This window comes from Perca flavescens, chromosome 5 (assembly GCF_004354835.1).
Source record: "Perca flavescens isolate YP-PL-M2 chromosome 5, PFLA_1.0, whole genome shotgun sequence".
Lineage (NCBI taxonomy): Eukaryota > Metazoa > Chordata > Actinopteri > Perciformes > Percidae > Perca > Perca flavescens.
In genome coordinates this window covers 12,020,889-12,047,390 of record NC_041335.1, presented here as the reverse complement: position 1 = coordinate 12,047,390, position 26,502 = coordinate 12,020,889, and the positions used below count along the sequence as shown (strand labels likewise).

Here is a 26,502-nt window from a genome sequence, read left to right as displayed (position 1 = left end):
GTGATGCTGGTGTAATGCCTGTGACACCCAGCTGTTAATTCAGACTGACAACAGGCAGATATCTGGCAAACTAATGGCATATGGGGCTTGAATCCTCGCTTTATGAAGATAAACTGTACCCCCTCGGGAAGGAAGTGGGATATGAGAGGAGAATAAAGAGAGGGAAAACACGTTTTTGGCAATACTGTGAAACAACATTGTGGAGTTTATCTAAAAAGGTGGAACACATTCTGGTTGTTTCATTTGATTTGTGTCATTATAGCAGGAAGGAGGAGGAAAATGTTGCCTATGTGAAGCAAGCTGTGTTAGAAGTATAGGACGCAATCTGTTGGGCCCAGTTTTCTGCATTTGTATCATTAGCAAGGAAAGTAATAAAGCATAATGATATATTGAAAACGTATTTTTTTTAAAAGCACTGCTAATCCTTGAATCTAGAGAGAAAAGCCCTTCATCTGGCCCAGTTAAGTTCAAATAATAATGACCCAGAGTATAAAGCTTGTCAGTTTTAGCCTTACTGTGGTTGTTTTATTGTTTCCGCTGTGAATCTTCTGCCTTCCAAATAGGTAATTTAGCATTAGATAAGGTTTTATGTCTGCCATGGACATAAGGGATGATATTTTGTTACACTCTTGTGGAGGAGTGTGTGTGTGTGTGTGTGTGTGTGTGTGTGTGTGTGTGTGTGTGTGTGTGTGTGTGTGTGTGTGTGTGTGTGTGTGTGTGTGTGTGTGTGTGTGTGTGTGTGTGCTTCTGTTCCTTCTTTCAGTCCAACCACAGGACCATGTCTGCCCTCTAAAGGCTACAATAGGAAACAACATCATTATTTATCATAACATAATAGGGATAAATTCAGCAATGGAGGCAGCTGTGAACGGCTTACATTTAAATACAGGTCAAATCCAAAGGTAGATTTTGGTGACTAAATAAATCATGCAGGCAGCTGCCATTGCTGATTGTCTCTCATCATCAAAATGTTTCAGATACAAAAAGTCTGAAAGGATTGTAATAGTTTTCATTGGTCAGTGGCGAAAGGCAAGAAATGACACAAATTCGTCATAGTACAAACAAAAAACACAACCAATGAGAGCTGTCCTCTTGGTCCCAAATTTGGGAAAAACTAGCAAATAACGTGTCACTCATCAACTTTGTCCCTACTGTTTACATAAACACATGTTACTCATACCCTTTTGACTGGGCTCTGTCCTGCTGAAGAGGAGGATCACATATTGTCCTGGTGTTAAAGCAGAGCAGGCAAAGACGCACAGAAAAAGGGGGAAAATATGTTTTTTACAACTCTGCTCTGTCTGCTGTTACTGTGGCCTGGCTTTGCCGCTCTAATGAGTTCTCCATTGGACGAGGTAGGTGGAAAGCTGCGGTTGAACAGAAGCACTGCAGTTAGTGATTCTCCTGCTCCGGACATCTGCAAAGTACATTGAACTCTTCAACTTTAAACTGTTTATCATCCTGTGAAAGCCCACGACCTGCAGAGAGCAATAACTATGTTTTACTGGATGTACATGGCAGTCACTAAAAACATTTTGTGTTTTCATTCTTGGGCCACAGATCTAAATTTGGTTATACAGGCTAAAAGCTGCTGTTTTTAAAGGACCTAACAATTGTAATTGTTTGTGTCCTCTTTAAGCTTTTTCACCACCCCTCTAGTAAAAGACACATAGTTTCCTCTCCTGGTTCGTCTCCTTGTGCCTCAGGTATGTCTCTGTATTGCTGAATTGTAAAGACTCATGCTGTACATAATGCAATGAGAACTATCTTTCTGTGATGGTGTAATTAGGTGTGATATGTACAGTAAAACACTATACAGAGAAGCAGATTACTGGTGTATGGTTATACTGTGTCTTCTCCATGTTCACAGTGAGTGGGCGACTGCGTCGGTCGGCTCTGATGCCTGATATCACGCATCTAGAACTGCTGGTGGTGGTAGGGCCTGATGTCCAGCAGGTCCACAAGCAGGATACAGAACGATACATCCTCACCAACCTCAACATTGTAAGTCTAAGCACAACAGCCTACGTTCTGTTGATTGGCATTTGTGTGCCTTAAACAAATGTATGGGAAAATGTAGTGGAACCAGGGATGGAAAGAGTACTATATTACTCTACACAAGTACAAGTAAATTACTTGGACCTACAAAGAATGTACTTAGGCTACAAAATAATGTGCATTTGTCAACCTATACACATCACACCAAGTAGTCCTTGTGTCCAAACCAGTGGTATATCCTATCATATATATCCTATATACTATCATTTTGCAGCCTGTGCACACAACTCATTACCAATCATAAAACCAACATACTGCGTGCATGATGACGGAAGGCTGTATCATGTGGACGCGCCGACAGTGTTGTTGTCATTACTTAGAATTCCTCATGGGGCGGCAGAAACTATGCACTATAGCTTTAAAGACATATTTTGAAGATTTAAATCCAGCTCTGTTTCATGGTAGTGTGGGCAGTGTGTGCAGATGAACGGTGGCCTCAGTGCAAGAAGCTCCCAGGTAAGCTGAGCGGCGGAGGTCTGCCGAGATCTGCCGGATAACACAAAACGACGCATTGAGCAGCTGCTACAAGCTCAGTGGAATTGCGCCACTGAAGGAAAGCCAAACACACCACTGCCCACACAAACATGACACAGAGCTGGATTAAAATTGTTTAAGTAAAAAAGTAAAAATATTAATTTTCAAAAAATTACTTTGTAGTACACAAAAAACAACTTTGTTACAGCAATGAGAGTAAATGTAATTTATTTCCATCCCTGAGTGGAACAAACTTAAACCAACACTATTTACAGCACCCTTTGGCTGAAATAAAGCATAATTAATAAATAATGAAGACAATTACTGTAAAAGCAACACAAGTTAGAAAGAAAAGTCTGTTCAGATGTTGTATGTTGACATAACCAGACGTATAGAGTGCCCTGCAATACTATAGTCCCATTACACTCTGAACATCCTGAAATATATTCTTCTGACTTATATTCTAATTTCCACCCAGGCCTCAGAGCTGTTGAGAGACATGGCCCTGGGCGCCAACATGAGGGTGCACCTGGTCCGCATGATTATCCTGTCAGAGCCAGAGGTAAGTGGCTCCTTGTTATACGTTCAATGTAGAATCAAGTTCATAAATGAGTAGTATTGGGGCGCCCGGATATCTCAGTTGGTAGAGCGGGCACCCATATATAGAGGTTTACTCCTCGACGCAGCAGGCCCGGATTCGACTCTGACCTGCGACCCTTTGCTGCATGTCATCCCCCCCGTCTCTCCCCTTTCGTGTCTTCTGCTGTCCTATCCAAAAACATAATCTTATAAATGGTATTAGTCATTTAAAATCCCTAAAGCTCTTGTGAAATAATTGTTCTTGTGTAGTTTAAACATTCATAGGTACTAAGCTAATGCTGTTAGGGTGATTTTGAATGGAAGCAATGGTAGAATAAGCTTACATTCAGTTTTATCAATTCCTGACTTTTGTCACTGTGGTCACTCTTCTAGCCAGAGATCCAAATGTCACCGAACATTACCTCCTCTCTCAGAAGTGTGTGTGACTGGGGCAGAAGGATAAATCCCTTAAATGATACAGACCCACTTCACGCTGATCTTCTGTTATACATTACAAGGTGTGTTAAACGAACCTGGCTGTATTGTAAGAGTTGTAAAATGTTTTCTTAATATTGAATAAATTAACAAACCATTGTACTGTATGTCTACTATCACAAACAGGTATGACCTGGTGTTGCCTGATGGGAACAACCAGGTGAGGGGTGTAGCGCAGCTGGGTGGGGCTTGCTCCAGTGAATGGAGCTGTGTGATCACAGAGGACACAGGCTTTGACCTGGGGATCACCATTACTCATGAGATTGGCCACAGGTAAAAAATAGGCACACACATGATCACCAGTGAATCTACATTAAATATATGTTAACATTACAGCTTATAACCTTATAAGGTAACACTTTATTTTACAGGTCTGTCATTTATGAATAATTTCCAAGAAGCTTCCTGGAAATACCTATGTACTTTGGGACTAATTATAGGGAAAGTATAGACAGTTTTCAATTGGTACACTTTCAATTTAATAATTCAAATGAATTGCTGCCTTAACAGATCTTTTAGTCAATTCACAGCAAGTCAGTTAAACACACAGACAAGCTTCTAATTAAATATATATGGAGAATAAAGTGTCCAATAATAGATATATAATTAACTAATATTTACTTAATTGAAATGGCGCTTTTACTTTAAGGACATTCCTATGTTCCCTATAATTAATAACAACGAATATGGCTCATTCCTGGAAAGTTCTTATAAATTATAAGGAAATTACAGACCCATAAAAAGATTTAATTGCCCTTTGCAAATTAATGTAGCTTGGTTAAAAGACTATAGTGACTTTGAATCCTCCACTGTAGAACAGTAACAATACTGGACCCTGATTGAAGCAAATCCCTGGAGTGGAGAGTCTAAAGTTTGCAAGTATTCACTGCAAAATGGGGAAAACTTGAAATATCACCACCAACTTTTAAGAAATTCATTAAGATTGCTTCATGGTATAAACACCTTAAGAGATATGTATTATATATATATATATATATATATATATATATATATATATATATATATATATATATATATATATATATATATATAAATGTACAATAAAGTATATTTAACATATTGTATATTTAAATTACTTTTACCCAGTTTTGGAATCAACCATGACGGAGTAGGAAACACCTGCAGCAGGAGTGGGTTCATGATGGCCTCTGACGGAGGCTACAACAGTGTGGATTTGACCTGGTCTCCCTGCAGCAGACACGAGCTGCTCACATTCTTCAGGTGGGCCAACCTGTTCCGATCAGCTGTGCATTCATCACTTTCATCATACTGTGAAAGAATCAAAATGCTCAATCAGCAGAGAAATGCACAGACCCTGTATTCAGAAACAGTGCCCTTAAACGGGCTGTCAGGGCTCCCGTACGGTTGTGATGTCACAAATGTACTATACAGTGCCGTTATAGTCATTCCCCGACTGCATTGACGATGCAGAGACACAGTGAGGGCAGATGTGAATGACCCAGAAACGCTGACCAATCAGAGCAGACTGGGGTTTTTCAAGTAGGGTGCTTTTAAGACACAGGCACTAAAATGGAGCGTTTCAGACAGAAGATGAATGCAGATATATTCAGAAAGACAGTATGAGAAAAATTTGTTTTTTAACAATAAAGCATGTAAACATGGTCCTATTATAGACCTAAAATACAAATATGGACCTGTAAATGAGCATTTTGACATTTTGAGACAGGTTAATGTAATATCTGGCTTTGAGTTGATATTCATTAAAACCTTAATACATCTTACAGTAAGTATAGGAACTATCAGTGTGTGAAGTAGTTTACACGTGTGACACAAATCGGCTGTAGTCCTGACTTGAAAATGAGATGTCTCTTGTTTTAATGTTCCCAGTGAAGGGAAAGCTGAATGTGTAAAGGACCTGCCTGCACTGGGAGGCTCGCTGCAAGACTGGAAGCCTGGCCTATACTATGGAGTTGATGACCAGTGCCGTATAGCTTTTGGTAGCACTGCAAGAGCCTGCTCTTTCACCAATCCTGACCTGGTAAGTCATCTGTAATAGCAGCTTGATTCCACCAGGTGGCATATCACATCAAAAATATACCACTTCTTTTAGTCATGTTTGCAATATTGGTCTGCTTTTCCATCAGCCAGCCTGCCGTGTCCTGTCGTGTCACATTAACCCAGATGATAACAGCTCCTGCAAACGTCTCCTGGTCCCACTGCTGGACGGGACAGAGTGTGCACCTCATCAGGTACTGCTCCGTCATCAGTCATTTTGGTGCAATCATTCTTCCACTGAATCATTTGAGTGTTACTCAATAAAAGGAGGCCATGGCATGTTTGTTCATGAGTTGCATTCCTGTCTCCCAGTGGTGTCTGAAGGGGCGTTGTGTGTCTGCAAATGAGCTCAGCTCCTCTGTGGTGGTGCATGGCTCCTGGTCCAACTGGTCCGAGTTCTGCCCCTGCTCACGGACATGTGGTGGGGGAGTCACTCACCGTACACGGAAATGCAATAACCCAAGGTAACAAATGTGATGAAATCGTAGTCGGTGCTGAAGATCCTGTAAATGGGGCGACGCCTGCGAGCTAGTTCAGGCAGTCAACTCGAGCGGCACCGCTGGACGCACACGTGACATGCCTCACTCTCCGTATCATTTACCTAGCACACCCTCTCAATTTGGCGGTCTATTTAAGCTGAACATTCCCCCATCTCTGCCTTGTCAATGCTGCTGCTGCTGCCCTGCACCTGTATCGCTGCCTGCTTTCAGCCTCACCACCACCACCCCAGCATGCACCTGCAGGCTCCGGCCAGGGGGAAGCTACTTTATCATCACTCCCCAATATCTCCTGTAAACCCAAACTGCGGGGAGTGATGAGGTCGGAATCTGGCCGCCAAACACAATATTCTGCTCTTATAATAAACATTTCAAAGTGACTTGTCTGACTGATCTGTACTTTGTATATGTGATAAGGCTGTCCCAAAGTGTACGGCTTACACTGTACATGACTCTTTACCATAACATTTTGTCATGTCTAATTTTTCAGACCTGCTTTTGGAGGGAATGATTGTGAGGGGCTGGATATTGAAGCTGAACTTTGTCACCAGCAGGTAAGTTCTTACTGTTTACATTGGGCCTCCATACAGTACAGTAGGTCAATCATATTTACTCAGTGGATCACTGTACCCAGAATCGTCCCACTTCTTTTTATCAGTGGTGAAATGTGATATATCCATTCACTGAAGAGTTGTACTTAAGTACAAATTTGAGGTACTTATACTTTACTTGAGTATTCACATTTTATGCAACTTCATACTTCTACTCCACTACATCTCAGAGGTAAATATTGTACTTTCTACTCCACTGCATTTGTCTAAAAGCTTTAGTTACTTTTCAGATGACAGATTTGTATCCCTTTCCTGTCCAGTGAAAACCATGTATCTCCAGATGTGGTGATGTTAAATGGTTGTGATAAACTGAAGGATGACGTGGCCCTCATGTGTTGAGAAAATTCTCCTACTTCTTAAGCTAAATCAATCCTTTAAAAAGCCTCTTGGATCAGCAAAAAAATGCATCGTCACAAAGCTGAAAACAGGGCTGTTTTGAGTTTTTAAAGATCCATGATTCTCACAGGACAGTGACGCTACATAAATATGATGATCTTATAGAATATGATGCATTGCTATAGATTAAACTACCCAACAGTATATTATGAGTTAACATTAGCACAACCATAAACATCTACAGAAGTAAAATGCAACATACATATTAACCCTCCTGTTATCCTCAAATTTACTAACATCTGTTATCCTTGGGGTCAATTTGACCCCAGGAACTTGAAACCTCCAGAAAATGTTGGTAATTAAAAAACTTTTACCAAATTATTATGTTGATAGCCTAAACTGGCAACTGGAAAATGTTGACAATGAGCAACCCAATGTAGGCATGGAGGTCTGTCACATACACATCTTTCCAACTGTCCACATACACACGACTTCCCTCTAAATTTGTCATCTCAAGTATATCTTTTTCAACTGATGGTGTCATGAAAAGCTCAAATGCTATTTTTATGTCGTGGACATGGCTGACAGCGTATCTGGTGGGGCCTGGAATCATTTTTATTACATTAGCAGCACTAAGTCTACCCTGTCATTCAAGTGGAGAGAGGGACAATAATAATTTTCCATTTTTGTAAGTAACGTGTCTGCTGGTGGTTGAGAGACAACAGAAGGGTTAACCCCAAGCATCTCATTGTTTCAGAGGAGGATGCCTCATAATCAGGATCCTCCTCAACATTATCCTCAGTCTCGGACACATTCTCCTCTATGTCACTTTCACTGTCAAAGAGCTGTGACAAATCTTCGCTGACAGAAAACCTTTTCCTTGACCAACTGCCATGCTTTGCTTGTTTGCCAGCCATGGTGTCTCTCTCTCTCTCTCTCTCTCATGGGTGTGCCAAATTCTTTGGGCGGGTAAAGCAGAGAAAGGGGAGGTAACCTTTCCCCTTATGATGTCATAAGGGGAAGATTCCAGATTGGCCCATCTGAGCTTTCATTTTCTCAAAGGCAGAGCAGGATACCCAGGGCTCGGTTTACACCTATCGCCATTTCTAGCCACTGGGGGACCATAGGCAGGCTGGGGGAACTCATATTAATGTTAAAAAAAACTCATAAAGTGAAATTTTCATGCCATGGGACCTTTAAGTACATTTAGCTGATAATACTTACATACTTTTACTCAAGTTAGGTTTTGAATGCAGGACTTTTACTTGTAGTGAAGTATTTTCACAGTGTGGTATTAGCACTTTCACTGAAGTAAAATATCTAAATACGTCTTCCACCACTGCTTTTTAAAGATCTTTTGGTGGCAGTTTGCAGACTGTGCTCCCATAACAAGCTTCCAAAACCAGAAGCATTGACGGTTTTGACATGGAACAACGTAGATAATTAGGGGCAAAGAATTTATTCAGCCTGGGGCAAAGTGAGCCCTGAATGCCTCTATATTGGTTTGGGGCTGAATGTGCAAACAGAAACCATCATCAGGCCAGAAAAAAAAAAAAAAAAAAAAAAAAAGAATTCCTGTTTTTCTTTTTCTTACCACACATGTTCCAGCCATGTGAGCGCACCCAGCTGGATTTCATAGCAGAGCAGTGTTCCCAAACAGACCTCCTCCCCCTCTACCTGCTACCAAACACTGCCTCCTTCTACACCTGGATCCCTGCTATAGGCCTTGCACAAGGTGGGCCTAAAGACATTTTTCCACCTGTAAAGGGACAAAACCTTTATTTCTGACATGTGTTTTTATCTTCTCATCGTTACTAGGGGATGAGCAGTGCAGATATATGTGCGAGTCAAAAGGAGAAAACTTCCTAGTGAGCCGTGGCTCTCAGTTTGTGGATGGGACTCGCTGTGAGTCAGACAGCCAGCCTCCCTTTGGCTCAACAGCCGCTTGTCTAAGAGGGAAATGCCAGGTAAAGAAGACTACGTAGATGACAGAGCAGATGCAGTCTCTCTCTTTTACACTTTTTTTTAAACAGTCAGTTCTAGAGCCCAAACAATAAAGGATTTTTAAGGCCGATATCGATACAAATATTTGGTGATTTAAAAATCCGATATTCCGATATATCAGCCGATATATATTTGAAAAAATAAATAAATCCAGAAACGCGTAACAAAACATAAACAGATTTCTCTAACATTAGTTATTTGTAGTTATTTATGAGTCCTCACTGAAATAATATGATAATGCAGTTTAAAAATACACTTGTTTGTTTAATTGTCACAACAGAACAGAGGGACATCAAAATATATTAAAGTTCTGATAAATAAAATGTATAAAAATACAAACTTAAAGGAATACGCCACCGTTTGTTGAAATAGGGCTTATCACGGTCTACCCTGGCTGTAGATAGGTGAGCCAACACATTTTTTGTCTCTGTGCAAGTAATTAAGTTGTTTTTTTGTCTTTTGTTGGCTCACTTTTACTCACAACATGCTAACCGGCAACATAGGATTCCATTCACTACGCTAAGCTAACTAGCGACAGCGCTGCCGGTGTTGCACCGGTCTAAAACAGTGCATGCACAAAAAATGCGTTGGCCCACCTATCTACAGCTAGGGGAGACCGTGATGAGCCCTATTTCAACAAACGGTGGCGCATCCCTTTAAGATATGAAACTTAAAAGGTTAAACACGAGTGTTGCCAACAGGGACGTTGTAGAGCGCCCTCTGGGGGACAAACTATGCCAACACTCATAACATGGTTGAAGGGTGTTTTGTCCGTTTTTATTTTATTTTTTAAATATTCATTTATCGGCCATTATAAATGCAGATACCGATAATTTGGAAAATGCCTAATATCAGCCCAACAATATATCGGTCGGGCTCAGTTCTCCCACCTTATTAAATGTACTGTTTGTCTCTGATCAGCTGTTTGGCTGTGATGGTGTGCTGCGCTCTGGGGAAGTGAGGGATGTGTGCGGGCTGTGTGGTGGAGATGGATCATCCTGCAGTTTGATCTCGGACTCCTACACTGGTGGTCAGGCTAGAGGTAGCAAACAACAGCATATAGCTATTAAACACATTCAATGACAGAAAATTAATTGACAACAATTGTTTAGATTTTTGTTTTAGATGAAATGAACTGATTAATTAGCAAAAAGAATCAATAGATTAATTCGTACTCATAGTTTGAGCCCTGATCGCTGTATTCCATGAGTTTCGATTCATTCTCTCTGTTTCAGAGTACACCACCTTCCTCTCTCTGCCAGTGAATGCCACACAGGTCCAGATTGTCAACAGGACACCTCTGTTCACTCACATGGGTAAGCATCGTCACTTTACTGAAGATTTACGTTTCTGCAACAGAGTTAACAGGAACTAAAACCTGGAGTTGTTTTCGACATTTGTACCCGCAGCTGTAGTGGTTGGGGGTCAGTACATTGTGTCCGGGACGGGAAGCATGGCGCTGAATATGACCCACCCCTCCCCACTGGATGATAACCGCCTCGAGTACCGCCTCCACCTGACCCCTGACCTTTTGCCTGAGATGGAGGAGCTGCTGCTGCCAGGGCCGCTGTCACAAGAGATAAACATACAGGTCAGGAGAGAAAAACTTCATCTTTTTGGGGAAATGAATTGAATATATTCAAGAGTTAGACTTTCTCCAACATTTGAAAACTGAAAAATTGAGCTTTTCACACGTTACATTTTTACACAACGTTAAGAAGAAATACTCAGCAGAAATCAAACCATAATAATAAATACCATCTGACTGTTATAATTATGATTCTGTTTGCAGGTGTATCGCAAATATGGGAAAGAATACGGAGAGAAAACTAATCCAAACATTAGCTACCAGTTCTACGTACCTACCAGAAACAGTGAGTTGACAGACATTACACCTAAAGGCGAATGGGCTGTCCACACAACACCCTGCTCTGTCTCCTGTGGATCAGGTAAGTAACTATTAATCACAAGTTATATGGAAAAGCACAAAGAGTAAACACAACCTAATATAATATAATGTATTTGATGGCAGAAGTCATTAAAAATGCCCAGGCTGATTGCACATTAAAGTCTTAGCTCTTTTGTTGTAGGAGCCAAAATAAGATGAGGCATTTGTATGATAATGTGCAGCAATATTGACCTTATTGAGCAAGCTTTTATCCCATACTTACAGTGTCTGTCTATTATAAGGACACTGCAGCGAATATACCAAATTAATTTAGCCGTTGCTCTGATCACACGTTTTCAGAAGCAGATGCCACCAAATGTCAACTGAACTGATTACTAAATGATCAACACACAGCACACCAAATGCAATCATTTGAAACATTTTGTGTTTCATGAAGTAATGTGTTCTTTCTACACATATTGACTTTTTAACAGGTGTACAGAAGCATGTATATGTCTGTGTGGATGCAGATACCAACAACCATTTGGAGGAACACAACTGTGAAACGACTCCTCCCCCGGTACCACTCCACACAAGCTGTCAGCTCTCACCCTGTCCCCCCAGGTCAGGTTCACACACACAACACTGTTCCTCTCACATACACATGCAGCTCAGCACAAACGGTTATACGTGAATAATGAACTGTTTTACAGGTGGGATACGGGGATGTTTGGGCCTTGCAGTGCCTCCTGTGGTGGAGGAGAGAGAGTGCGTCCTGTAAGATGTGTTCAGAAACATGGAGCCGAAGTGAAAAAAATTCCAGATTCGAAATGCCCACCTGATACAGCTCCAAATACCGTTGAAAAATGTAACCTGCAACACTGCCCTGCCAGGTATAAAGGCTACACTGTACTGTTGAGCATTAGGTGCCCAGCTATTTATTTTATTTACCAAGAGTGCATGGGTCAAATAACTACCTATGGCCGCAGAATGTGCAGGATTTCATGTGTTAGGAGTTAAAAAAAAGAAAGAAAAGAAAAATGAAAGCCACTTTTTGTGTTTACAAGATGGCGCGTGTCAGAGCCCGGAGAGTGTTCAGCAGTGTGCGGGCCGGGAGAAGCGAGACGCATCGTGTCGTGCGTCCGGCCCGAAGACGGTCAGGATGTTGAAGTGGATCACAGCTTTTGTTCTTTGCAGATCAAACCACCTGATTCTGTGCCCTGTGTGGTAGATGTTTGTCCCATTGGATGGGAATCTGAGGGAGAGGTAAAGTAAAAAATAAAAAATTAGTAAAATTTTCAATTTCAAAATGTGAAGCATCTCTAAACATTGTCTTTCTTTTTTGTCAGTTAAATTAACATCTGTCCATACACAGTCAATCAGATAGTCTTCATACAATAGTTATACAATAAAAGAAGAAAAAATACATCCAAGAACAACAACACACACAAAGAACAAATAATAAAAAATAAAAAAAACGTAAATAACTAAACCTTAGTAGCAAAGACAGTCAAAATCGTTTACCCTTAAAACAGCACCTCTTGTAATTGAATCAAATCTACAATTTCACACCTTTTTTTTATAGCAGTACGCCTTTAATACATAACATGATCTGATCCCATACCTGGCTAAATTTCCCTTTGCCATTGTTCAATCTAGCTATTGAGTATTCATAGGAAGCAGTCTCTGTCATAAATTTACCCCATTCTGTGAGTTGTGGCTTGTATGCATTCTTCCAATTGAGCAGAATTAAAGTCTTGCTGCAGTAATACCGCCTGCCGTCACGGGTCCAAACTGTGCTTTGGTGACAACGTTGTCTTTCTTGACCAGGAACAGCCCATGCTGAAGTCTGGTGTGTCGCCACGCTCTAGACAGGCCCCTGTGTATGTCTGGAGTCCTGTTATCAGCCAGTGCTCTAAGACCTGCGCCAACGGTAAGTGAAACAAATATACTCACCATCACTCAGAAACAGCATGTCCTCGTCAGATACGGTACCAAAACAAAAGCCTGATGCTTACGTAGGAACCCTGCAGGTGTGGTTCTCCTGTGTGGACCACCAGACCAGACTGAGGGTGACTGACGTCCACTGCGATGCTTCTACCAAACCTCCTCCACAGTCTGAGGCATGCAACACATCTCCCTGCCCCGCCATGTGAGACCCCCATGCTTGACATGCATATAACATACGGTGTTAATGTCAGTACGTGTCAGCATGTATCCAAACCTTCCACTCTCTGTGTGTTGCCGTTCCTAAACTCTGTTCGCTTTTAGGATTGGGCATCGAGAACCGATTCCTACTTGGAATCGTTTCAAAAATTAAGATCCCAGTAGAATTGTTTCTTTATTTGAATCATTTGGAATCATTTGAAGGATTTGGTTTGAAATCCCAATTTAAAATGCTCGAGTTTTGGTTTCCGAGGCGGCCAGGCGCTTGTTGTGGTGCAGCCTTGGAGCACAGTAAGCGGTGCTCTAGTGTGGCTTTATTTTACATTGAAAAAGTCCTGTAAAACTACAAACCACCATTTTGAATCAAAATAAAACTTTCCTCTTATTTGTGAAAATAGGCATGTGACCCGTTTCAACTCCACCCCTCAAAGAATCGGAATGGAGAATCGATGAGAAGCGGAATCGAAGGGAAGAATTGGAATTGGAATCAGATTTGTGCCCAACCCTATTCAAAAAAGAGAGAACCTCTGAGCTAGCAAGCTACGCACTGAAAATGACTAATTTTGAAGAAAACTTGGATCGTGCATTAAGGGGAGTGTTTTTTCGGGGAATGATTGTAAAGATTTACAAAGAATATGTTTGCGGCATTTACTCTCTAACTGGGAGGTTTAAATTGCTCACGTTACTGTATTGTGTGCACAGTTGCTGCATCCGGAGCTTAGCACCGCCCAAGACGATTGTGATTGGTTCTCCTGTCCCAGAATGTATGTGTGGTGTAACCAGTCCTTACTCCACAGTGTTGTTGAGATAGGTCTGGCAATGCAAGACTACCGTTATAGAGAAATAAGTTATGCGGCTTGAAATAAGGGTTTGAAAATTACAGCAGCAAAATGCTTGTTATATCAACCAGGTGGCGCTCTAAGCAAGGAGTCTGCAGTGTAACGTGTGGAGGAGGGGTGGCCAACCGGGTGCTGTACTGTGCCAGAGAAACAGAAGGCGAGGAGGAGGAGGAGGAGGTGGTGGAGGATTCAGAGTGCGGTGACTTTCCCAAACCCACAGCAGTGGTTTCATGTAACGACTACAGCTGCCCAGCAAGGTTAATAACACCCATCTAAAATAAAAAAAAAAATGTTGCAAAGGTAAAATGATTTAAATACCACTGTCATCCATCCAGGTGGAAGGTATTCAACACATCGCCCTGCTCGGCGTCCTGTGATTTGGGTGTAGCTCAGAGGACTGTGTCTTGTGTCCAGTTCGTCTATGGCACGGAGAGTTTGGTGCCGGAGGAGAGCTGCCACGCGGCTGTCAAACCAGCCACCAGAGTGCCCTGCCTGGTGCAGGTCTGCACCTTTAGATGGGAGGTGAAACCGTGGAGCCAGGTACATTTCACAGGAGGCACACGGATCGGAATATAAAGATTAGATCACATTCAAGATGACACAATTAGTTGTTGATCGTCAAGTCGATTGACAGAAAATAAATGGCAAACAATTTTGATAATCTATTAATCATTTAAATACGTTTTCGAGCAGAAATGTAAACCATTCTCTGGTTCTCAAATGTGAGTTTTCTGTGTTTTATATCAGTACAAAGAGAATCGTCAGCTTCTGGACCCAAACAAACAATTGTGATTTCATTTTTCGTTATATCTAGACCTTTACTAGAGAAAATTATTGATTAATCGAGGAAATTATTCCACATTGAAAACAATCACTAGATAAGATTATGTATATTATATAAAATGAGTGGGAAACTTTCTCATTGCTCAATTTGTGTGGCTTGGGATTACTACCTTCAATATTGAGTCAGCATCCCATTTTAAAGGACTGTGCCAGACTTTTCAAATCAATCTGCACTTACACTGCATTTCCACGCAATAAAAATGTAACACCAAATAAATTTTGTATTGTATGGAAATAATTAATAAGCGTAGAAAAAAGGACTCCTCTCCTTGTTGCCAGACATGCAATCCTATATTTACACATTGTGCTAATTGTTTCTTCTTCTTTGATGTGAATCCTGTTTATTTGGGATATCTTGCTCATCCAGTGTTCAGTACCCTGTGGATATGGGATCCAATCCAGAGCTGTGTCCTGCATGGGCCCCTCTAAGCAGGAGCCCCTCAGCCCTCTGTTTTGTATGCACATGCCCAAACCCATCACCATCCAGGGATGCTACATGTCCGCCTGTGGAGACGTGCTGCCCATCTCAGATGTCACCGCAGCAGTTACGCCACGGCACCCGTTGGACCATCCTTCTCCATGTCCAACAGAGGCAATCAGCATCCCACAGGCCACTACAATCACCAGCCCAACACCTAAACCCAGTTAGTACACATAAACTATCCTTTCTTAGTAAGAGCTGAAGGCAGCTGCAGGATTATCATTACAGTGTCTGTGTTTAACCAGGTGCATGTGGACAGCTACTCCTGTCAGAATCAGGCACGGTGGATTTGAAAGACACGACCGGCCGCTGCACAGTATCCATAGGTCGACCCCTAGATGAGGTCATTCGTGTTAAAGTGGAATCTGGCTCCTTGAACTGCAGAAAAAGTAAGTTTTATCAAAAACATAAAAGGATATTTTCCCGTGTCGTAACTAGTGCAGCTAAACAAACTCCGTGCACGTGCCCCTACAGAGGAATATGCAGCATTTTTTGACCGACTGGCAGTTGTGAAGAAGTGTGAGCAGGTAGCGGGAAGCGAACTGACCACCAGAACCAACGTCCTGCTGGTGCGTCAAAATCTGCTCACCCCAGGGAATGGGGTCGTGTTCACCTACACTTCACAGAAAAACACAAAGAAGAGCCACCATCGGGGTAAGAAATGCTTGTGCAGAGCTGGGGTGGCATGATGGATTTTTTTGGGGGTTTTTTGCAATCCAAAAGGCTGACGTTTCCTATAACTCAGAAGAGTGGATGATGATTTGTGAAATAGGCTTTCCTTGCTTTTTGGAATGGATGCAAGTATAAGTGAATTGAGCCCAATATTTGAGCCTATTGCAACATAAAGGTTGCAGAGAGATGTATGCAATATCATGAACACTTGCACAGTCTAATGCAATCCGATACAAAAGCCCTGCAATAAATAGTCAAGCCAAAAATATAGCTAAGCCGGAAATATTCTGTAACACTTTACTTGAAGGTATCTACATAAGAGTGCCATGACACTGTCATGAACATATGACACTGTCATGACACAGTCATGTACCCTAACCCTAACCCTAACTTGTCATGACAAAAACCGAATGACACTAACTAAAAGTGTCACGTCACTCTTATGTAGATACCTTCAAGTAAAGTGTAACCAGATATTCTTTCCTTGTTGTGATTGCCAGAGTGGCGTTGACTCAGCTACAATAGTTTATAGCCGCTTTCCGACCGGAGGGATTTTTGCAGTTCCTAGAACATAAAATTCCTAGAACCCTTTTTTTCTCGTGTTCCGACTGGACAAATTTGGGGATTTTTAAGTTCCTCAGAACACAGTTCCTGTAACTCTTTCAGCTCCTACTTCAGGGCAGGGTCTTTTCACTGTTCCCTTTTAATTGATGCCAAATTGACAATTTGCTTCACAGTCTTCGGAGTTGAGAAGCTCCATGAAATGAGGCAACAGCCAGCAGGCACCTGTGCCTGCCCCGGCCGCTAGCTCGTCGCTCGGACAGTCATGCTCAGAGACCCCGAAGTAAGCTGGAGGTCTCTCAGACTGGTCTCGTACATCAGAGTAACTACTTGGTCGGAAAGCGGCTTATGTTGTGTTGAATTGTACTGTGCTTTTATTTTGTCCCCTTCATCTCTTATACATTTGGAGGTGAAAACCTTTTAGCACTTTTAACTGCCTAAAAAATGAAGTGGGGCGCTTGGGATAGCTCACCTAACTGAGCGTACGCCCCACACAGAGGCCCAGTTCTTGCTGCAGGTTCGATTCCGACCTGCGGCCCTTTGCTGAACGTCATTCCCCCCTTTCCTGTCTTCAGCTGTCCTGTCTAATAAAGGCCTAAAATGCCCCCAAATTTTTTTTAAATAAATAAATAAAAATAACTAGTTGAATCAGCACCTGACCCAGCCTCAATAAATATTAACCATATTGAGCTTCTCAAATGTAATAGTCACTGCCAGGCATTGGACTGCATTTGACTGTGCAGGTGTTCAGATGAAATGTACCGTGTCTTTGGCCCACAGATTGTGACATTCAGCTGTTTTCCCCAACTGGTGTCTTCGAGAATCCAACAACGTCCAACACTAACCACACCTGTCGAGTCCTCATCAACGCCCCTCCCTTGGTGAAGATCAGAATCCAAGCGCTGCACATAGGATTAGTGTTCAACTCCACTAACTCCCAGTCTACATACATCATGGTGCGGACAAGCTTTTTAAAAGGACAAATGCGGCGCAAAATGAACCTAGGGGTTAATAACACATGTGTACCGAGTAAACCGTTCTCTGGGACATGTTTTCATGCTGATCGAATGTGACCAGTTTTAGTGCAAACCGCTAATTAGCTTATAACGTTAGTCGTTGGGGCAAGGGTAAAGTAAAAAGAAATCGCTATTTCTATACCACTAACGAGGCTCAAAATAGCACCACACTTCCACGGTAGCATAATGAGGGTCCCTGCATGTAAACCATAGCACTGAGAACTTTGTACGTGTACAGACAGTTTATTAATAAAAAGATAGTTCAGAAAGATAGTACCGGTGACGTATACACGCCATCTTAGGAAAACAGTCATGACCAGTCGAACGACAAACGGCGTGCAACCAGTAACCAGTAACATAGCTCAAGCACGGCGTTCGTCGTTCACCTGGCTATTTTGAGCCTTGTTAGTGGTATAGAAATAGCGATTTCTTTTTACTTTACCCCTGTCCCCCGACAACTAGCGTTATAAGCTAATTAGCGGTTGGCGCTAAAACTGGTCACATTCGATCAGCATGAAAACGTGTCCCAGAGAACGGTCGACTCGGTACACGTGTTATTAACCCCTAGGTTTACTTTGCGCTGCATTTGTCCTTTAACACTAGTTTCAATATACTGTATACTTTAACTAGGAGGAAGAAAAGTGCAACTGTAATAACTACTGCACTATTTTGTCTTGTGTTTTTTGTTCAGATCCGGGACATGGACGTCTTAAAGACCAACGTGTTTAAAGGCCAACAGCTGTTTCAGTGGCACTCCTCTGGAAACATGGCTGAGATTGAATTTCATGGAGATTACCTGCATTCCAAAGGGATCTTCAGAGCTGAATATTCCTTTATGCGTCTTTTATACTAAATATAAGCTATCTCGATGGAGATTTGAAATTTACGTTAAACATTTATTTAGTTTACAATCCTTGATGTTTTTGTAACACTGTTAGCAAAACTTCTATTCTGCTGAGTAGAAAAACTTTACTGTAACAAGATACTTTTGGTTTTTATTCCTATGTGGTAAATAATTCCGACCCAAAATAAATAATTAACAAACCAAAAGCACTCAAAATCTTTAAACACCAAGCGAGGACAGTATCATTCTGAGGACTGCACCAGGGACATGCATAGTATAAATAAACATTTATACTATGGCAATCAGCAAATGATGTTCATTTAAAGTTTATATATAACACAATATATTAAAATATAGAATTTCCATCATAAAGAATATCACACATTGCACTTCTCACAAAGCTTTGTTAACGGGTTTCTACTCAGCTCCAGCACACTCAGTACATTGTGTGTCTCTGTCAGCGTGGCATTCTGCCAGCGACTCCGGCACCGGTTCAGTTCCAGCTCCTGTACAGCCCGGTGGGACCCGAACGCCACGTCGGGCTCCTGTGTGGGATCACTGCTTGGCTGGAGCTGTGTCTTCCAGGAGAGCTCTCATGTCCAACAGAGCATCCTCTACAGCCTGGGCAAACTTGGCAGCGTGCGTCTCCTCGCAGCTGTTGAAGGCCGTGACGGCGATGTTGATGTGCTCATCCATGGGATTGTAACACACTCCGTAGCCATCTGGCACCATTGGACCAAAGCACATCACACAGTCGGTCTTGGAGCCAACCTGGACGAGTCCGAAAGAGACGGGAGAGATGAGTGCAAGCAAAGAAATACGACGACAAATAATCATTTGCTCAGAAATAATAATAATAATAATAATAATAAGACTGTTGATTTTCTCAGAAACAAATATACCTGGCTGGTGGAGAGATTATAATGATGAGCCACAGCAAAAGAGGTATCCATGAATATCTCAGGCATGGAGGTCAGCTCTTCAATACTCAGCAACCTTAGCCCGAGGAGGTGTCTGTCTATGGCTTGTCCATAGATTGCCTAAAACAAATTAAAAGCTGAATGTGTAGAACTGAGAATAATCAGATGGTGTTTCATGTTGATGAATACCAGTTCTCACGTTGTACGTGTGCTCCTTATGTGTCTGAACGGCAACCTGCAGCAGCGCCAGCCTCTCTGCGTTCTGTTGGGAACAATTACTGCTCTGTAAGACATCTTACGTGCCTTAAATTGTACATTTATTGTGAAATTGAGTGGTGTCTCAGTACCTGTTTAGCTGGGTCTTGCATTGCCTGGACGAATTTGAACGAGTCCGCAGTAGTTGCACGGATTGCGTCTGTTCGCCCATATTTGAACATCCGTAACGATGCGCTCTCATACGTTGAGCAGCACATATTATACATCCTGGGATTCAAAAACAGCACACAGGACATATCATGTAATACACTTATAATGTGTTCGTCCAGCATCATTTTCGATTACGAAAAAGGATTTCTTACCTGAAATAGGCCAGTTGCAGAGCCATTTGCACAAAGGCATCTGGACTCAGCTTATGTTGCTTTGGCACATTCTTTCCAAAATGAGAAAACATAAGCACCTTCACGTCTAAGTCATGCACCATCCTGATGAAACAAAGAAAAGAGTGAGTTAAACAACAAAATTGTCTGACAGCAAAGACCAGACGATAATAATCACAATCATAACTGCACTTTACTTACATGTTCATATTTTGTTTGGCTCTCTCAATGTCTCTCTTGACCTCAGGTGTAATGTTAAAGCGCAGTTTCAGAGGCATGGGCAGGGGAAACATGGGAGAGCGAACTATTTCAGTTCTCCGCCTGTTACGAAAATATGAAAACACTTGCAGTCTATTCATTTGAGTTCATTTCAAAATAAGGGGATAACACTCTTCTAAAAATGGACAGAAACTTACATGTATCTAACAACGAAATCGATGAGAAAGACAATGGGTGGACCCTCGGCAGGTGCATGTTCATACACTAGTCCACATGTACCGTCTTCACCAACGATGAACTGAGGACGATTGACAAACACGTTGAAATTCTCAGACCATTATCGTGGTACTGTTGATCATAGAGAGGCAAAGTCCCTCCCCTTCCGGTGGACCTCATGGGACCTTCATTCGGAAAAAATATGAAGGGGGGGAGAGGCAAATAATTTTTTGATCCAGTTTGAATTGAGCCATGGATTACAAATATGATGTTCGTCAATTTAAATGACAATTTTTCAACCGAAGAAAGTCTCTGTTAGCCGTAGCTTTGTCGTGTGACCACTTAGTTTGTGTGAAACCGCTCAGTGAACTACATCTCTCGTCTCACACAATTTACGTCACCTAGCTCGATGCTCAACTTGCTAGCTGGCTAGCGTAGCTCAGTTCCACAACACATGTAACATTGTCTTACCCGATGTGTTTTATCCAGTGAAGGGTTTTCAGCAGATAAGCAAAAGAACAAGCAAGGTACATCCCCCGGTACGATACACACAGACATCGTAACTTCAGCGAGAAGTCATCCATGCGACTGTGAAGTGTGTAGTCTTTCTAATTACGTATTTTCACAGTCCTATACTGCAACAGTTTAACAATAAACTGAGACTTTCTTGATGTGCGAAATTATCTGTTAAACTGACGAACATCATGTGTGTAATTCATGGCTCAATTCCCACGGGATCAAAACATAATTTGTCTTTCCCCGTTCACTCCCGTTCATATTTTTTTTCCGAAAGATAGGTCCCATGGACCGGAAGTAAAAGGGCGTGACTTTGGCTTTCTATTGTCAATGGAAAGTCGTCGGTCTCAAACTCACCTGTAATGTCTTATCAAACCAGCGGTTGCCGCTGTTCCAGCGAGCTCCTCCTCCATGCAGCATCTGGGCAGCCACGCGGCTCGGGTACAGCTTGTCTGACATCCGTGGCATCGGGGCATCCAGGCACACGGTGAAGATACTTTTCTGGATGGCACGGACTGACTCCTTATTTGTCTTATCTGAGGAGGGATATAACAGCTTTCAAGATCAAATTCCCCCTCCGCCCCACCGACAGATTTTTCTCTCAAATACTAAGCCTAACTAAGCCTATCAACTCCTAAAAAAAACTCTGTATTTGTCAGTGTGGCAGTATGTTTACAAAATGGTGTAGTCCGGCGACTTTCAAGAACAACGGCGAAGAGAAAGAACAACGGCAAAGTGGACATACAAATTACAAGATAACTACTTCTTCTGAAGAGTCCATCATGTTTTGTTTTTTTATTCCTCTGTGTTCTCCTTGATTTGACGGGTTATACGCTACTAGCAACTGCATGGGGGAGGGGTGGGGATGCGATTACATGCGGATGCGCCGACAGTCTTGTTGTCACTACTTAGAATTCCTCGTGGGGTTGGCATTAGCTTTAGGCTAGATTTATTCTAAAAAAGAGAATATACTTTACGTTTTTCTCCTTGCTCTGCTCACCCTTGATGAGGTTGTTATAGGCTTTCCCCCAGGTGTTGCGGTGCTGTGACGTGAGGATGCCAATAGGCTCCTTGTTTGTCTGCAAAGAAGAGTTCCAGATCTTCTCCAACTGCATGTAAATCTGGTCTTCTGTCAGCGGGGTGCCATCGCTGTGGTACACATCCAAGACAAAGAACTGTGGGGAAAGGCCAGTTCAGGTTAATTCAGCCACAGATCTAAATATCCACGTTTCTGTTGACATTTTGAGAAGTACAAGAAGGGGAAGAACAGCAGTGCCATCTAGAGTACCTGGAAGTTGTGGACCACAGTGATATGAGTGATAGGTTTTTTCCCGAGGGTGTGATTCACAACAGTATCTCTCTTTGGACCAGGGATACGACAGGAGGACAGGATCTGGTAATACTGGTCCATGCACAGCGGCTTCTCACTCAGATACTCTATTGGCAGGGTATCACTGTGACACAGCACCTTGCATTATACATTTGCAGTTTTATAAACCAACTGAAAGTGAAATTGATCATGAGCTCTCTGTTACAACAGTATATATGTGTACTAGTTTCGGGCAAACTCACGTGTCAATCATTTTTTTAAAGTCCAATACTCCTGCAATCAGTTTGGCAGCAAACCTGCACAGAAGACGTCAGTGTGTCATAGACATGCATATGGTAATTCTATCGTCTGTTTTGTATCAATGTTCTAAAGCCAGTGTGCATATGAGGGGTGCACAGACAACATAAGATTCAATTACCATATCACTTCATATGACAGACAAAGTGCCAGTGGCTGACACATTGTGAGCCTACTGTACCCGACACACCTAAAACTTTAGCGCTGGCTTAACTCCATTCCATATGGTATTTCTCTTTGGGGCCACCCTGTTCACTGCATATCCCATGGTTCACCGTAGGTCAAAAACAGCTGAGCAATGCTATAAGCAGGCCAAAGGGCTTTAAATAGCCAGCATGTGGATGGAAGCCTACGATAAAGGTCGGCTTGAAACTCCAGTTTCATATGAGCTTGTTTATGCTGCACTTCAACACAATGTAAATCACTTTGGGAAACAACGTTATGAGTGGGCTTTTAATTAGACAATTAAGGTTTATAACTGATATTAAGGGGAATACAGCACACATTAGAAGAGCTGGCACTTCTTTTTTTTATGACTGAAGTAGGGATTTGTTTAGTAAGATAAACAGCTGTTACTGTGGTTTTACGGTGTTTGCTGGTTTTCTCACCTCATCTGTCCTTGTCGATCGTGGAAGCGCATGCGAGGCAGGACCACCCCTGGGCTGGTGTAGACCGCCACCGGCATACGGCAGTCTAGATAGGCTGACTGCATCCACCATTCTGACAGCTACATAAAACAGTAGTCAGAAAGCAGGATATAATAATGCTTCCATATTTTCTCCATTGCTAGCTTAGATTACAGTCTTCTATATAAACATATAGATGTCTAATACACCAAAACATTCAGCTGAATACATCCGGGTATCTACCCAGTTGTCTGTCTTGCGTGCCCGTCGCTCCAGGCCTTTCTGCAGCCTTTCCCCAACACCACCCTTGATGAACTCCTCCACCAGCTGCCGGGTGTGTTCCAGCTCCTCCTCGCTGACGATGGGCTCCAGAGCAGCCAGGTATCGCTCACACGTCTGCTTCAAGGGCGGCACGGGCAACATAGGTAAACCTTCCTGCTGCACCAGGGTCCTCTCTGGGATCTGTATTACTGATCTGACCAGGAGACATGGCTTCACCAGGCCAGGCCGCAGCTGGAAGACACGGTCTTAATAAGCACAAACTCTTCTCTGCCATTTGAAATCACACAGGCAAAAATATTACACTAGAAGGTCTAACACTAAGAAAGTGTCACAACTGCTCTTTGGTCAAATATTGTAAAGGTCCCATGACATGGTGATCTTTGGATGCTTTTATATAGACCTTAGTGATCCCCTAATACTGTATCTGAAGTCTCTTTCCCGAAATTCAGCCTTGGTGCAGAATTACAGGCACTAGAGCCAGTCCCACAATGAGCTTTCCATAGTATGTGCCATTTCTGTGTCTGTAGCTATTGAGGAGGAGAGAGGGGGGGGGCAAGGTGGAGGGTGGGGGTGTGGCCTTGACCAACTGCCACTTTGCTCGTTTGAAAGCCATGATATCTCTCTCTCATGGGTGGGCCAAATTCTCTGGGCGGGCAAAGCAGAGAAAGGGGAGGTAACCTTGCTCCTTATGACCTCATAAGGAGAAGATTCCAGATCGGCCCATCTGAGCTTTCATTTTCTCAAAGGCAGAGCAGGATACCCAGGGCTCGGTTTACACCTATTGCCATTTCTAGCCACTGGGGGACCATATGCAGGCTGGGGGAACTCATATTAATGTTAAAAAACCTCATAAAGTAAAATTGTCATGCCATGGGACCTTTAAATGACTACAAGGCAATGCTGCAGGCACACTGCTTTGATAAAAAAGGCAGTGAAAATGTTGTTGTGTGGTGATAATCTCACTAGGTAAACTAGAGCAGGGGTCTTCAACGTTTTCTTATGCCAGGGACCCCTTAGCTGAAAGAGAGACCGAGTAGGGACCCCCTACTGCATATATTGTATACAATTTAGTCGATATTAAACTGGGCCAAATGGATGAAAATAAATGGTTATTATTTATACATCACGTTTTCATGTTAAACATACATTTGGAAGACAAAGCAAATCCTTAAGCTTAACTGTTTGGCTATCATAGTGGCTACCTTACCTGTAGTAAGCTTACCTTAAATAGGCCAATTTATCTTTGCTATCAATTCATATTAATGTATATTTTCAGACATATTTTATTTTATTTATATATTATTTTATTTTCACATAATTTTTCAACAAAGACACTTTAAAAAAACAAACATGTTTTAACATAATTTGGCTGTCCAAAGTGCATGCAATGGAAGCCTCCCATAGGAAATGACTCAATGGACCTTTTTCACAGCAGACATTTTGTCTTGTCATAGTAGGAAAAAAGCACAGCTGAAACTCAATTCCATCAAGTGTCCCAGTGAGCTATTTCAGTGAGTCAGCATGCACGATACCAGGACCTCTCCTAAGTGGAATGCAGCCATCACTAATGGTTTTGAATACACCTGTGCTTTTCCTACTATGACATGTCAACATGTATGCCCTGAAAAGGGTCTATAGTAGTTCAGTGTTGTGAACAACATTTCTGACAATAGGCAAAGGTCTATACTTTACAGTGAGGTAATTTAAACTGTGAAAATTGAAACCAAGTCAACTAAGCAAAGCAGTCCTATTATTTGTTTGGACCCACTGGTGTCGGCTCTACCAACTTATAAATAGAAGGGTGACACAGCTGAACCTCTGAAATTGTATTTGACCCCAACGTCTCCTTCCAGGCAGCGCTGCGACCGCTGCCTTCAAGGCACCTCTAACCCTAACCCTAACCATAACCAGTGCCTCACAACGGTACCTAAAAACACCTACAAACGAAATTGTAGATACAACAAACACATGAAAGCAAGATACAGTGGGAATATGAATGAATTACGATGCAGTTATAATAATCATTTACTTTAATGGACATCATTTTCAGCTGTGGCAAGTGTCTGGGCAAACACTAAAGAACTTCCGGTAGACGCTTTCAAAATAAAAATGCTATGACCACCGTGTGTTGCAGCGTTGTTGTGTTTTTAAGCAATTCAAACCACTACAAAAGAATATAAGAGAACGGTATATAACGATATAAGAGACGGAGAACACTGAATGGGGGGCTCTGTAACGAATATAACTACAATTGTAGTGCTTGGCCGATGTCCTTTTTTGCAGCATGCGCAGTAAATCAAGCTAACGTTTTGCTATTGGCTTAACGTTAGCTAGGCTAATGTAATGGTTATGCATAATGTCACAATGCAGGGGCCGCTCTAAATGTCCGCTATTCCATAACAAATAGCGTATCCGACATTTTGACAGCATACACAGTGTTGAAGTAGGAGTTACATTTTAACCTAAATACTGTCACATTGTTGCTGTCCTGTCCTCGTGCCCCACCCCCGTCACTCAGTCTGATTCAGTCAAACCAAAGGTAACTTTGCTGCGTTTGTTAGTACGCACTTATAATACATGTAGACTGAAAAGCAATAGACTCACCGCGGCCTTGACAAAAACAGCCAACATCTTGTTAAACAGCCACGTTAAAGTCTTTGGTTGTCCCGGGAATATAGATGGGAAACCTTAGGGCAGTCATGCCTTGTCTCAAGGACAAGCACCGTGCATTCTCTCTCTATCCGCTCCCCTTGGATCCACCGAGCAAAGACAACTGCGCGCTCTCTTTGCTAAAACTCCTGTTTATCCAAGGGGAGTTTGGTAGGCTAGCTAGATTAGTAGGCTACACTGCACACTGCCGTTTCAAAATCTATTTAACACAACGTCTTTCAGAAATAATAAGATGCCTCATTTCATGATCCTATTTATTTTATTAGAATAAATTATAAATCCCAGTGATCCATGAAAAGCATATGCCCAAATAAATTATTATTACCAAACCAATATGTATTACTAGCCTATGTTATGGCAGCGTAATCAATTATAGGTGATAATATCCCAGAAGAGTGGTAAAATGATAGCAATGGAAAAAATCTGTGA

General features: G+C 42.1%; 2 protein-coding genes across 2 annotated transcripts; one reads left to right on the top strand and one right to left on the bottom strand.

Moving 5' to 3' along the window:
* Window positions 1-1,334: 1,334 nt before the first annotated feature.
* Window positions 1,335-18,602, top strand: adamts13 (ADAM metallopeptidase with thrombospondin type 1 motif, 13). The gene is made up of 29 exons (XM_028577787.1): window positions 1,335-1,355; window positions 1,640-1,706; window positions 1,871-2,004; window positions 3,011-3,094; window positions 3,505-3,629; window positions 3,733-3,879; window positions 4,714-4,848; window positions 5,476-5,626; window positions 5,733-5,837; window positions 5,956-6,107; window positions 6,631-6,694; window positions 8,696-8,822; window positions 8,906-9,054; window positions 10,013-10,133; window positions 10,327-10,407; window positions 10,501-10,682; window positions 10,884-11,040; window positions 11,474-11,603; window positions 11,693-11,872; window positions 12,047-12,245; window positions 12,810-12,912; window positions 13,002-13,131; window positions 14,056-14,241; window positions 14,320-14,524; window positions 15,195-15,471; window positions 15,554-15,697; window positions 15,783-15,962; window positions 17,322-17,497; window positions 18,249-18,602. Exons 1-29 carry the CDS (start codon window positions 1,335-1,337, stop codon window positions 18,408-18,410), a joined length of 4,074 nt encoding a protein of 1,357 aa, XP_028433588.1. The 3' UTR covers window positions 18,411-18,602.
* Window positions 18,440-26,228, bottom strand: LOC114555303 (carnitine O-acetyltransferase). Its single transcript, XM_028577607.1, has 14 exons — window positions 26,008-26,228; window positions 23,365-23,634; window positions 23,104-23,222; window positions 22,441-22,494; window positions 22,157-22,322; window positions 21,869-22,043; window positions 21,226-21,404; window positions 20,334-20,434; window positions 20,119-20,238; window positions 19,900-20,022; window positions 19,669-19,804; window positions 19,521-19,583; window positions 19,304-19,441; window positions 18,440-19,172 (listed from the first exon to the last, which is right to left on the bottom strand). Exons 1-14 carry the CDS (start codon window positions 26,032-26,034, stop codon window positions 18,957-18,959), a joined length of 1,887 nt encoding a protein of 628 aa, XP_028433408.1. The 5' UTR covers window positions 26,035-26,228; the 3' UTR covers window positions 18,440-18,956.
* Window positions 26,229-26,502: the final 274 nt, after the last annotated feature.